Source organism: Varroa destructor, unplaced genomic scaffold, assembly GCF_002443255.2.
Source record: "Varroa destructor unplaced genomic scaffold, Vdes_3.0 BEIS01000003.1, whole genome shotgun sequence".
Lineage (NCBI taxonomy): Eukaryota > Metazoa > Arthropoda > Arachnida > Mesostigmata > Varroidae > Varroa > Varroa destructor.
Genome location: NW_019211456.1, coordinates 52,722,883 through 52,736,361, shown reverse-complemented (window position 1 = coordinate 52,736,361; position 13,479 = coordinate 52,722,883). Strand labels below are relative to the sequence as shown.

Below are 13,479 nucleotides of genomic sequence, written 5' to 3'. Positions count from 1 at the left end.
TTAGAAAAATGTAAAGCATCATAATAAAACATGCATTATTTATGCCAAAGAAATTAATGTTACATGAAAAAATTGAGAAATGTTTGTTTTCCACTCTTCCGACTTTGCGCTACGGCAATCTTTATTCAAAATAAATAACTCTACAAATTTAATACATTTTTATATTTTCTAAGCATATTAACGCCTGGTTACATAACTAGCAGACATTCTTCTATTCATTCTGTACAACCATTCTTGCAGAAGTATCATTTCTCTGCCCACAACTATTCCCGGTAATTTTTCACTTCTTTTAGTTAGGGAAAACACATTTTTCTCCAAGTTTCGATAGTAGGAAATGATTGTTGAAATGAGATAGTGCTCGAACCGGTAAGTGAAACAAGTGATTACTTCGGCATTGTAGGTATCGTTAAGGAGTCAATTCTTTTTTTGATATCCGCATAGCACCCCCTAGCATAGCATAGACTCCATCACTGCACTTATCGCTGCCGTTTAGATGTCATTACAAGCATTTGCCTAGGCTCGACTGGAGAAACCCCGAATCTCGCAATGTGTCATGTCATAACTCGCAATAATAGTGTATTACGTACCAGTATTACGACCACCACCAGTATTACGACGGACGACAGGGGAGTAGACAGAAGTTTATTCCTTAATGCAAAGCAAAGCAGCTCACCACTTTTTATTAACTGCGCCTATTCAACTTTCTCTTTTTTGTCTTGATTTTGCTTGCAACATGTTATACGCCGGATATGGCAAACTTTTCTTGATAATGTTTTTAAAAATATTTAATACTTTTTATAATGAATGATATTTTCTTTTCAAAGAACAGTAGTACATAACACCTAGCCCTTACTCAATACGACCTTCTTACACATTTTCTTTTAGAGCAGGGAACTATGACACTTTAATTATTGTCATACAATTGTCATGCTAATCGCATATCGTATTTTTCTTTTTATCTCATTTCCATTCTAGAGTTTTCTCGTCACAGAAGTATGCTTCATGAAGTGGGCTTATTTAAAATACATACAAACAGCACATGCATATATGAATGTATTGTTTATTTGTGTGTATTAGTAGTGCGTTGATTCATGTTACTTTCATCATGTGCATCACATCGAAGGAAGAGGCTTTTTAGCGCGAGTGGGCCATGCAAGGGCGCGGCATGCGGATGGATCACTGGGGCTGCCTTAGCTGAACAGGAAGCTGTACGGATAGCCATGAGCCTTCGAACGGAAGGCTGACAATAGCGAACTAAAGAAGAACACAAATAGGCCGAGACCGCCCACGGCGAGTGCTGTTTTCTTCTTCGACTCGCCGCCAGGTACAAGCGGAGCCTCGTTCATAAGGATCATGCCAAGTACGACCGATGCGTACAGACCCATAATAATATACGATTCCATCACAAATTGTCCAGAACTCGAGCCATGGATGTAATTAATCCCAGTCTGGGTACGCTGCATAAGTGGTGGGCCCCGAATGTGGTTCCACATCTGACCAGAGATCATGGCGAAGACAATGCACAACGCAAATAGGCCCCAGGATGTACGATTGTAAAGAAACTCAAGATTATTTCGATGCATGTAGAGCAGCGCTCCTACAAGAAAGATGAGAATTAAGAGAGCGATGATTCCTGAATAGTTCGGCGGTCGGAATACTCGAATATTGATATCAGTTCTCTCCTGGATCCACTTAGCAAAAACCTAGGATAGAAACGAAAAAGAACTTTAGTAATTTTATTGTAGAATAAAAGATTGATTTGTTGTTTATTATTTTCGGGAAATATTTTCTACGAGTACGAGTCGTTCGTTAAATGATGACAATAAAAGAAAACAAGGCCGGGTAATAGCGATCGACACACACAACGCATTGAATAAACAATATGGAATTTCTTCAATATATAATATGAGTAATTTCTTTGTCAATGACTCACAACAGCTTGAAGCAATATTGTATCTCTCATCTAAAACGAAATAATTGCCCAACATGTTGATAAGTAGAATTATCTGATTACGACATTATGCCGCTGCTAATGTCTTAATTGTTCTCACCAAAAACAGCGCTATGCTTTTACTGCAGCACTCTAGCACAGACATTTTTGGATTCATGCGTTCATTCAAACACCTTTTACCGTTAATGCATTTATTTGCATCATTAATCTCAACTATGTACGATGAGCCCTAATGTTACACTTATCCATTCACAATGATTACAATTCTACCCATTGTCTAAATTAGCTATCTAAAAACTCGCATCGGCGAGATAGCGACTGTGCGCGGCTCATAGGCCATTAATTTAAGTGTCCTTCACTTTACAATGCATTATTATGTCTGGCAGTGCTGTTGATATGATTTGCATTTGAGACATTCATCTTTTGCTTTTGTTTGTATTCTTAGTAATATTACCGAATATTTAAATTGCGTGACAAAGATCGATACCCTAAAAAATCTTTTCAATAATCTGTAAACAAGCTGCCATTAAAAAAAAGTGAGTAAATTTCGAAAAATCGAGCCTATAAGTTACCCAGAAGTTTGTTTTAAGCTGCTTAGTTCGAATGACTTATATTCAACACGCCTTATCCAGGTATTTTGAATCTAAGTATAAATAAATAAATCTATCTTTACTTTTTATGTCTGTAATACGTTTAACCTTTTCTGCAATCTGAACTGATTTTAATAAGGCTTGAATTTGCGAAATTTACGTTAAACTTCTTTCGCTAAACATACTTAAATATTCGGGACGCCTTAACTAAAAGACCTAAGTTCAAGCCAATTTGATAATCACGCGAAGATGAGCCTAAAATGTTACGTATTTTGCTACTGTAAAATGAAGCTGTCTAGAGAATAACCAAAAAACTGCACCGTCAAGTAAACAAAGAATAATATTTCCAATAATGGTGAACTCACCTCTGCTTGAAATCCGACTCGCTGAATGTCCATATTATCTCCTTTTTTCGGTTTACCTTTTTCCGGGAAATGCACAAAAATAGGTGCAGAGTTGAATCCCATTTGCTGGAACACCTGCCATCAGAGAACGAACATCAGATATTTGCAATCGTTGTGCTTAACATATTGACATGTGGTCAATGATCATTCATTCTCTACCGTATAAATGCTATCTATACTACTATATATTATTACTATGTATATATTACTACTACTGCCTGCTCATTCGTATCAAAAATTTGCTAGGACTGAGAAAACAATGACAGGATAATTAATTAAAGTTGGCTGATACTTCAAAAAAGCAGCATATTAAATATAAGCAAAATCCTTTCTATAGGATATCTTAATAGGTAAAATAAACGTTTGCAACTAAAAGAGCATTATCAACGGCATTCAGTGAAGGAAGCTGCGCTTGCAATATGATTCTGTGTAGATCACTATCTGGGTACACATAAATAAGTGCATTAGGTTTCGAATTCAGTCCAAGGAATAATCACACCTACATTTCGCGTCATTTACATGGAGCAATTATTACTTTGGAAACATTCATTTCGGCGCCCTGTTTTGCTACTCAAACAAAAAGTCCGTAGCCTAAACAGAACAGTACGTAACCGACGAATCATACATCGTACCTCTTGGCCCTCATCGAAGTCAACCATGGCAAAGAAAAGTTTGTTGGTGAATGAGCCCGAGTATTTCCACGAGTTTGCAACGATGGTGAATTCTTCATTTGCCTGACGACAAATTGAACAACTTCGCATAGGAGAAAGTGCTGTGAACTGAACTATTATAGAATAATTTCTCGGAGCAGCCTTTACCAGTGTCCTGAACCGTTCGGCGTTCAGTCGGATTACAGCCCGCTTTGCACTCATACCCGTCAGCTGCTGAACCCGTTCCCCTAACGGTAGCGTCTAAAAATACCGTAAATTGAGAAAAAAACAATCGTAAACGATTTGATAGTTTCGATAGGCCATAAATTCTAAACATACAGTCAGAGGTTCTCCATTAAGTGGCTATGGAAAAATAAAAGAAGCTTTACATGCATTCTTCACTAGCACTACTAAAATTCATCAAAAATACCTGAATCTTTCATTCATTGTATTTCACAGTTGCGTGGCAATATCTATGATATACTGTTTGTTTCAGCACTCAGTAAGCACAAATCGTTGGCTCATAGAATTGCAACAGAAGAGTTACAGTTATTAAATATTCAATTAACAGTTATTTAACTGACGAAATATTTCAGCCTTTGTGTAAAAGCTAGGTCGACAGGGCTCACAAATTTAATATGAACGAATAGTAGTTAATTGCAGGTTTCTTCCGTCACCTCTTTGACAAGTCGTCGTTGGGCTTCCACGAAGGCTGCCATAAAGGCCACCTGGGCCAAGAGCACCAGATTCCGCCGCATGTTTTCACTGCTGTCACTTTAATAGCTGCACAGGCACCGAGTTTTATAGACGCACCTAAAAACCTCAAAAAAATTCAATTAACACAGCAAGACAAGAGTCGACCATGTACTTCTAACTACACACTGGATCACTATCCACCCACATAGGCTACAAACGCCGGTGGTCGCCCGGTATCTTGACGTGGCTCTACAGTGGACAGCTGGAAACTAATCAAAACATTGAAATAGCAGCAAAGATCTAGATCCTCTTGCAAAACCTAATTGATTCAACTCAGTAAAGTAGTACTGAGCTCGCTTTGGCAGCATCTGACAACAACAACAAAGTACGTTTTATGGATCTGATAAAATTTCCTTCAACTCACAACATTGTATATGTATACGCAGATCTCACCGATAGTGAACGGCCCAAGAAGTCTTTCGGACAATGAGGGGTGCTTGAAGGCGCCCTATGGTGCTTAATCTATCGACGTATTGTTATGCCGTTCAAATTTTCGCGCGTTGCTCGAACTGGCAAAGTATTTGAAGTCATTTTGTCTGCTCTAAAGTCCGCTGAGCAGCCGCATCGCGACTGTGGTCATCATAAGCGAAGATCGACGTGCCGTACCAGTTTGACGATAGCCTGAAGGCTGTGTCGTGATAGATCTTGTAAATCAACGAGGGCGTCTTGACAAACTCGTAGAAAAATGCATTACGTGCGCAATGCTGTGCGGCCGTCAGTAGGTACGTTTAAAATAAAATAATTTGTAAATGTTATAGAACAGCAGGTGCTGTTGTAGAATTACCGTATAGTTCGTTGATACGTTTATCACCTTGAAATGTCCGTGAGAAGTTGGATGGTGTCTTATGGCTATAGTCACATTAGTCACCTCATTGTTACGATCCATTTCTTCCTACGCAAATAGGACGAACCAGTTGGACATAGTTATTTGTACAGCTTCTTGTCTTTATTTTTCTTCATAACAGCGCCGAAAAGCTACTTACTGTTGAGCCGGTTCGAGTTGAGTCCTTTGACACCAGCTCGTGTTTCACGCACGTTGAGTGTTTTGAGCTTATGCTCGAAGAATGGGTATAAGCATCAAATGCACTTTCTAAACTACGGGTGGAGGTTTTTGTATGAAAATTACGTTATCAATTGTTTTCCCCCATTTATTGAACAATATAAACATATAGTTAACAGCAAAACATACCTAAAAGCCTTTTCTTGTATACGAAACTTACATCTAACAGCAAAACATACCTAAAAGCCTTTTCTTATATACGAAACTTACATCTCTCGCTCGAAGAATAGTTCCCATCGATGTTTTGTTGTTTCGTGAAACGGTTACAAGTTTCTGCTGCTTTTAGTCATTTGCTTTGCTGTTTCTATCAGGCTGCTAGTTTCGGTGCAGTCATTATCCTACTTATTCGGCCGTAAGCGTTGTTTAGGTTACGATGGTTGGCCAAATGATGCCTAATCAGCACACTGATCATGATAATTGGTATTAAACAGTAGCTCAGAAAATTTAATGATAGTACTGATAAGTCGCTTTCGCTCATGGATACGAGTTTGCGTATCGCATTGGTTAGGATATATTAGGATAATTCATTATCAATATATGTGGATATCATCGTTTATTATACCTTTTGCTTTAATTATTTAACCGTTATATTTAAGTAGACATTTGCAATATCAGATTCGTTTTCTCCTAACAGGTATCTTCCCCTTCGTCATTATGTATATTTTATAACTTCTGTATTTTGTTGTGTCGTTATTTCTGCCCATGTATATGTTTACAGCATTCGCACGTTCAGCAAGCTATCACGTCGCAAAGATAAGTCAACCCGACTGCAGTGCACTGCTTAAACCTTCAGGAAGCTTTCAGCAGCTGAATGCTCAGAAGCAGTCGAAAAACAACGCTTTCATGGCTGGCGGCTCCCTCTTTGGTATAGCCAGCGGTGTCGCAGTCTATTTGATGGGTTTCATCGACTTCGTCGATCCTCCGAAAATCCCCAAATAGACAAAACAATTTCTTTCATCTTATTATGATGCTCCGCAGACATTTCTGTCGGTCGAATAGGGGCTATAAAATGTGCCATCATGGAATATACAGCTTATTATTGTTTGGCGCTATTCAAATAAGGATGAGAAGGAGTTCTGAGGAGTGAGGAACTGGTAAAGTAGTCGGTTTTAAAATAAATATGCACATCCTGTTTCAATCCAAAGAGTTATTCTGGTTTTATCATTTTTATGATTAATTTACGTTCAAATCGGTTTTGGGGCTACGGTTACAATTTAAGCAATTTTTCCTTTGTAAGGAAGTTGTGCGCTTCGCACATCGATTGGTGCGGCTGTCGTTGCTTAGCTATCACGGGCTTTATGGATAGTCACGAGTATTACATGTTCGCTGTCGTATTTTAAAGAATTGGCTTTGCTTCAAACACATGAGTGCATTTTCGAGTTATTCTTACATAAGAATCGGTTATTGCGATCACATAAAACCTAAAATAACTTGATTGCTATAAAATGTCACATTTTTAATTTCGGTAATGTTTACGGCTAATGACAAAGTGTGAACTAAAAATGTATACCCGTGAAGATGGCTAGTCTACCAAATTTGTTTTTTAGATAGTGAAGTCGCTGTATTTTCTAGGTTTTAAATTACTTTAATATGTGTGAAACATTTGGGATACGGGGTTGGCTATCCTCTTGGGGTCTTTCAACTGGATATGTTCAGTTTACCATTGACCCGACGATAGCGGTACTTCTCTCTCGTTTATGATGGAATTCGTGTTTCTGGGTTATCACTGCGTATCTAATTAGTTTTCGATGTGCGAAGCTTCTAAAAAGTTCTAAATAGGACTCACGTCTTTTTTAAGTTGTCACTTGACTATTGCAACTACTAGAGAGCAGGAACTAAAATACAGTATTGTTGTGGAAGCGATGTAGAGCTTTTTTCAGAATCGAAGTTCCGGCAACTGTGTAAGAGATTTTACATATTTTGGTGAACCCTGCTGATTTATTTTGATGAATTTCTGACATTTACGCGTAGTTGAAGTTCTTTGCTAGTATGGATTAGGTTAATTCCTCGCCTTACTGTGTTCGAGTGGCACATAAACGTCAGCAAATATGGAACGACTGTTTCAGAGTGCGATAACGATGTGGAATTCAGTACAGGCAAAGTTGACTGTAAACTTAGAGAAAAAATACCACATCAAAGTAATAGAGAATTGCCCAGTACCAACTGAGGCCGGTAATTCTTTAATGTTTTGATTATGTTCAATACTCAGATATTATAGGTTTAAACAGTGAATTTAAGTTTATATATCTGTGAGTGCTACCTTTTTTGTATTCCGTTTGCCCACCTTCTGAAGGGAGCTCGATATTAGACTTATTTCACCATATAGAAAAACTCGTTTTTGTAGAAACATTATATACTTACTGTATATGCTCGCAGCATCAAGTGCAAATATACATTTTTTGAAAATAATTTGTAGTTGTCGCCATCTCAATCAAAAACGTCATGCTATTCTGAATTTGTAGCTACCGCCTCTGAGAAACGTGGCTTTTTTTTTAAACTGCATATTGCGGCATGAAAATATCAGTTCAAATAAGTATCCAGTTTCCACACCTTGCTCTGATATTACTTTTCACTGACACAGAAAACAAGATAGAGATTACGTGATCTAGTATATTATCTAGACTGATTTCATAGATCGATTATGAATAATCCATTTTCACACACACACGTGTCAACGAAATTGCGCGCTATTGCACAAGCTTCTATTCCTTTCGTATTTCCAAGATTCCTGCCTGATCGGATTTAACAGCCTTCTGCTTGCTGGACCTTTGTTTGTACAAAGTAAGCTTTGCGTTAGCTAGCTTAAGAGGGCAGTAGAGAATCTGCAAGACATACTACTCTTCTGTGCTCTTTACGAGTATGTAGAGTATCAGCAGAACCTCGAAAAAGTCTTTTTTTCGACCAAACCTAAACACGTTAAATAAAAGTGCGAATTGGAGAAACTATTGATAGCATGTCTATTGCTATATTCTATAATGTAGTTAGTCATAATAATCGAACTGCAATATGAAACTGCAGAGCGAAAAAGTGCAAAAAAACTCCGTACTATAGAATTATCTCTACAATAACCATACTCAGTAGTCCGGCTAGATTTGCTAGCATCATGGCATAGAACTTATTCTAGTACATGGTTAAGAGCCAATAATAGATAGTGACGTCCACAATGCTCTTTTAAGGGTTGGCATAAAGGTTCATTATGCATCATTGATGTTCTTTATGCGCCAAATGGCAGCAATAGGGAAGGAAGAATTATGATACGAGCGGTAACAGTAAGCGGATGTAACAGTTCGCTGGGATCATTGTTTTAGCGGATTAGTAATGCTGTGTTTACCGCAAGCATACGCCGGGAGCCCACTAAATACCGTACATGCGTTCGCGCCATTCCAATAGATTAGTTTCGAAAATGTTTATCACAGTAGGCTTGATCTACGTTAATCCATGACCTTACTCATTTTTAACGAGATTAAAGATGGTTGAAGTTATATGGAGGTCCGCAGATGCGTTTACCGCGGCGCGCGTATAAAGAATTTTTGGTCATTCCTATAGGGCTAGAAGTAATAGAGGTTGGAAATGTCTCTATGAACAGGAGGATATAAGGAGGTCCAATATTTGTTTCTAGTCGCTAGTACAGTAGCAATGTTGTTAGTCAGCTTATTCAATATGTGACGTCTGTTTCCAAGAGTTCAAGTATCTTTACATTGGTGAAAATATTAGTGGTAGAAAAGGTCGTGTCGCTCTTGGTGACTGTTACTAGAACTAGTAATTTTTCACCTCGTTATATTAAAGTGCTTTACTACAAGTATGCATTTTTTTCAGAAAAGTGGTCTTTTGTTGATGAATAGTGTTTTTTGACCCTTTCTTTTCTTACTATGTTTCAGTAGTTCCACGCGCTATACTAAGAAATAGGCAAGTTAACTAACATTAATTGTTTATGTATAGAATTTTTATAATGAAACGTATTTAAATATACAGTCGCAAATTATTGCTAATTTATACAAATCTAAAAAGTACAAATCGTTTCGATGACTGAATCTAGCTCTGAAGGGAAGGTTGCAGGTATGGGACTCGCATCATCGTCGATCTTTTTCCGCTTATCCCTGAAAATACCGGAACCTGGTATTTATTACTTCGGTTCGAAGTTACCCTTTTAAAAACAGCCTATCTCATTATCTTTATGAAGCAAGAGAAAACTTTTAATGCTCCAAAGCTAACAAAATTCTCGAGCTCTTCCGGAACTTATTTATTGGATAAAAGTAAATTCGTATCAATCTCATACGTAATACAATCGATTCGCTTTTATAGCAGAAATAAACAAACTCAAAAAAATACATTTGGCGATGCAGCTGGATGTAAAGCTACGCTTCTTACACTTGTATATATATGGCTGCGTACTACCGTAGATTCGTGCTTATTGATAAAGAATATCATGCATTGCACTAAGATTCCTACATAACATATTCAATCTATGTTATTAATAAACCTTTGTTAATTGGTTAATTTAAGGTATTTTTATTGTACACAAAGCAGAACCTCGGCATCATCCTCAGAGTGTCCAAGAATGTCTCACAGTACCAAAATCGAACTTGTCAGGGTGCCCAAGGGGTCTATTACTGAACGCCGATTTACTCCAGTAAAAGACTGGTTGTTGATCCGATGTAGGGCCACAGATAGCATAAAAGGTGAGATCAGCTGCTGAGTTAATATCAGTTACCTTCGCATCGATGGCACCTTCGGCTCGAAGTTTTATGTCGGTATCATCGTATTTTCCGTCAGGATCAACAAGGTCATAACGAGCGGCGATAGCATATACGGGACTGAAAGGCGGCGTGCAGTTGCATCGACTCAAAGGGTCGTTTTTGAAATCATTAAATCGCAACAAAGCAATCATAGAGGAAACATTTTTAACTCGGAATTGGTCCCTCTGAAATATTTTCGCTCTGTGGCAGGAGTCATAACTGTAACGATCACCATACTTATTAAACTGGTCAAGATATCCACTTTCCTTATAAATCTGCGAAAAGTAAGGGATGTTGTAGCTCGCCCAATACTCCTGCTGAACAAGGACGTCGGTCATATCTCTGCTAACTACCAACGTGGGTAACTGCTCGAGCATCCAAAAAGTCCCATTACGCAAAACGATGGTATCACCTACACGGATGATATTCTTATAGTTAATTATGATCCATTGATTGTTATAAGTGCCTGAATTATGTTTTTGGAATTGACGCGTCCAGTGACAACCATCAAGGGCGATACGGTTAGCAGCCATAGCCCTGAAAGATGCCGGAACTGTTTCCTCACTTAAGAATTCATATTGGGTCTTATTGTAAATGTTATTTGTTGTTTCTGTCACCACTAGACCAGATGCTATCACGTAGAAGTCATCCATAGAGCTCAATTTGGCCGGATATGAGGGCATGGATATAGTAGCCCCGTTTACGCGCATCATGCTGCTAGCCGTAAGCCTAAAGTTCAGCGAATACCTCTTCTGTATACGTAACATTCCACGGTATACCCACCATGTCGTATGACCGACAAGTAGATCCTTCGGAGTTTTCTTTATTAACATGGAGCAAGGAGTTACTGAAGACAAACTTCCGTTATCAGGCCGCCGCCCTAATGCACTCTCCAGATCGTATAGAGCACCCTCATTATTGACGAAATACAGCTGATTTACTGTAGTATAAACATTCCCAGCATTAAGCGAAGAATTTCGATAGGCATCATCAAGCCCGGTCAGTTGTTTAAGTATTAGATATACTTGATTCCAAAAGGCTGATCTGGAACGCTCTTCGCGTGATCTTTCGTTCATCCATTCAAGCTGAGCCTGGAAATACTTCATTACCTTATCACAGTACTCCGTATTGTTCTTGCAGTAATCCGCAAATAAATTGTAGAGATGAGGTGTAATGAGGTGTCGGGTAAGGTCCGCCTCGACTACTCCAGCAGAATAAGCTGCCAGTTCATCGTCAAAATAAGGATTTGTGCGAATCTCCAGATATGACCATCCATCTTTAGCAATATCATCTTGAAAACTGCCCCAGACAATGGCGTTGGCTTCCTTACCCTCGATTAGCTTAAGATCACCAGAAGCCTTTATTACAGACACAAACCTCACATTGCTGCCTTCTTTCGGCACCGCTAATCTAAGGATACTACAGAAGACCCAGACCCACAATATTGATGGAAACATAATTCCTCACGGTATAAGCACAACCAACTTTTTGAATAATAGATGTTAGACACTTCATGCAGGATTGAATCTTTTTTTACACAGTGAACGGTTTCTCAGAGACTTACAGGACTCGGTTCATTCATTCCACTTAAAGATTGTGAATCGTCTGCTCGTTAGCTACCAGCGGAGCTGTACTTTGCTGCCAAAAACAGGCGAATGGCCGGTGACGAGTAGATCGAGTGACATCTTATATGCGTGGCACCAGTTCTCTCTTAAACATAATACTCTGTCTCTTTCAATTAAGTCTAATCCACAGTACCATTGCACTGCAATTGTGCAGTCCAAAGGAGTAACGCTAGCTGGGACAGTTGTAATTGCGCTTGGCACAAAATGTACCTTAAGCACTTTTCAGTAAAAGAAAATCATTTTGCCGGTGAAAAATTGGACGTCGTATTTTTTTTCCAATGGAAATACCCACCAAATATCCTTTTAACGGCGGAAATGCAACATAGATACAAATCGCCACAAACATGCCAATATCATTTTTCTACATATAATCGATAGCGTCGTAGCAAATTGCTTGACGGCTGGAGTTGGAATTGATTAAAGGTTCGATTTATATGTGCACCGAGTTGTAATTGAAAAGCTTATCAAATTTTCTACGGAACTTCATAAAAAAGCAATAAAAACAATACTTGAAGTTTTGGTATTGCTTGACCACGGGCATCCGCAGTTCAATAGTTTATTTCTCAACCATTGCTTTGAATTGGGTAGCGCTGTATGCAGCCTTGATAACGAAATACAACTATCGCAAATATTGCAGTGGGTTTTGTTTTTATTATTATTATAAAAAATTATTTGTTCTTTATAAATGTTTTTGTCATAATTTATCAGACAATTTTTTAGGTTAACAACTATTTGATAAGTGGAATTACCATTGAAAGTTATTTTTCGCTTGCGGAATATAACAAAGAAATGGTTCAGTAGCTTTCCAAAAATATTCTGCAACAAAAAGTATTTTCTCTTGTTTCTTTATATCTAATTTCGCGAAGTATGTAGTTGAAACACCGAGACAACTAAGCGGCGGTGTACATAGTGTGATCATTAGATTCGTGTGTCCCCGGAGCGATGTGTATTTAAGAATCAATCAAAGGAGATCTTGATATTAACAGCACAAATATCTACTGAGATACTTATAGCACTTAAAAATGAACATTTACAAATGTGGCTTACAGAACAAAATTGTCCGCAAGCACATATTTATTCCGCCAATCATGTTTGACATGAAAAACATAATCCAAAAAGCAAGTCCAAAAGCGGCAAAATGGTTTATTTGTTGGAGGATCTCAAGTATCATTAAGTTGCAGAATCCGATACGCAATACAATCGCAGCGGTAATAATATATATGCAATATAATAAGGTTTGCGACATTTTTGGAGTAAGTGTCATTCGGGTATCTATTTGCATATATTGGCTCAACTTGAGACGCCGCTTATGGTTTATAAGCTTTATAGATAAGTACTAACATAACATAACCATGGTCGATTTCTTTTTAGTTAGGTAGCTGGAAAACTTATCCATAGAGAACTTCCGTTTTATATTAGGAATATTTTTCTACATTTTTACTTCTTATAAAAATGTATTTGATCATAGAATGACTGAAATAAAAGTCCACGTCTATCAGAATGGTGAACAGTTCCAAGCACCCGGTCTTGTTTTTAGTTTTCGTGAAACCGATTACAAAATATGGCTGTTATTGTCTTGTTCAATGTCAAAGCCACGATCTAATGCAACTAATCATATTGTTGTTCAGCAAAGAAATTCTTGGAACGATTTGTTCCCAATATTTTTAGAATTTGACTAGTCACGCCAGTTCTCAAAAAAGCGTCAAC

The 13,479-nt window shown here is 38.0% G+C and overlaps 1 protein-coding gene, 1 long non-coding RNA gene and 1 pseudogene across 4 annotated transcripts; 1 reads left to right on the top strand and 2 right to left on the bottom strand.

The window, feature by feature from the left end:
• Window positions 1–82: 82 nt before the first annotated feature.
• On the bottom strand, window positions 83–11,846 carry Ostgamma (oligosaccharide transferase gamma subunit). 3 transcript variants are annotated; one of them, XM_086982491.1, is made up of 8 exons: window positions 11,712–11,846; window positions 9,423–9,508; window positions 5,622–5,815; window positions 5,136–5,243; window positions 4,273–4,408; window positions 3,578–3,856; window positions 2,907–3,020; window positions 83–1,703 (listed from the first exon to the last, which is right to left on the bottom strand). In XM_086982491.1, exons 5-8 carry the CDS (start codon window positions 4,351–4,353, stop codon window positions 1,191–1,193), a joined length of 987 nt encoding a protein of 328 aa, XP_086838617.1. In that variant the 5' UTR covers window positions 4,354–4,408; window positions 5,136–5,243; window positions 5,622–5,815; window positions 9,423–9,508; window positions 11,712–11,846; the 3' UTR covers window positions 83–1,190. The 3 variants fall into 3 exon arrangements, with proteins under 3 accessions (XP_086838617.1, XP_086838618.1, XP_022654288.1); XM_086982492.1 differs by lacking the exons at window positions 5,136–5,243; window positions 5,622–5,815; window positions 9,423–9,508; window positions 11,712–11,846 and adding an exon at window positions 4,745–4,880; XM_022798553.2 differs by lacking the exons at window positions 5,136–5,243; window positions 5,622–5,815; window positions 9,423–9,508; window positions 11,712–11,846 and adding an exon at window positions 4,716–4,842.
• LOC111247527 (uncharacterized) lies at window positions 4,901–6,561 on the top strand. Its single transcript, XR_002672148.2, has 2 exons — window positions 4,901–5,073; window positions 6,130–6,561. It is a non-coding gene; the product is annotated as an uncharacterized LOC111247527 (long non-coding RNA).
• Window positions 9,893–11,722, bottom strand: LOC111246782 (putative aminopeptidase PLBD2 pseudogene; annotated as a pseudogene).
• Window positions 11,847–13,479: the final 1,633 nt, after the last annotated feature.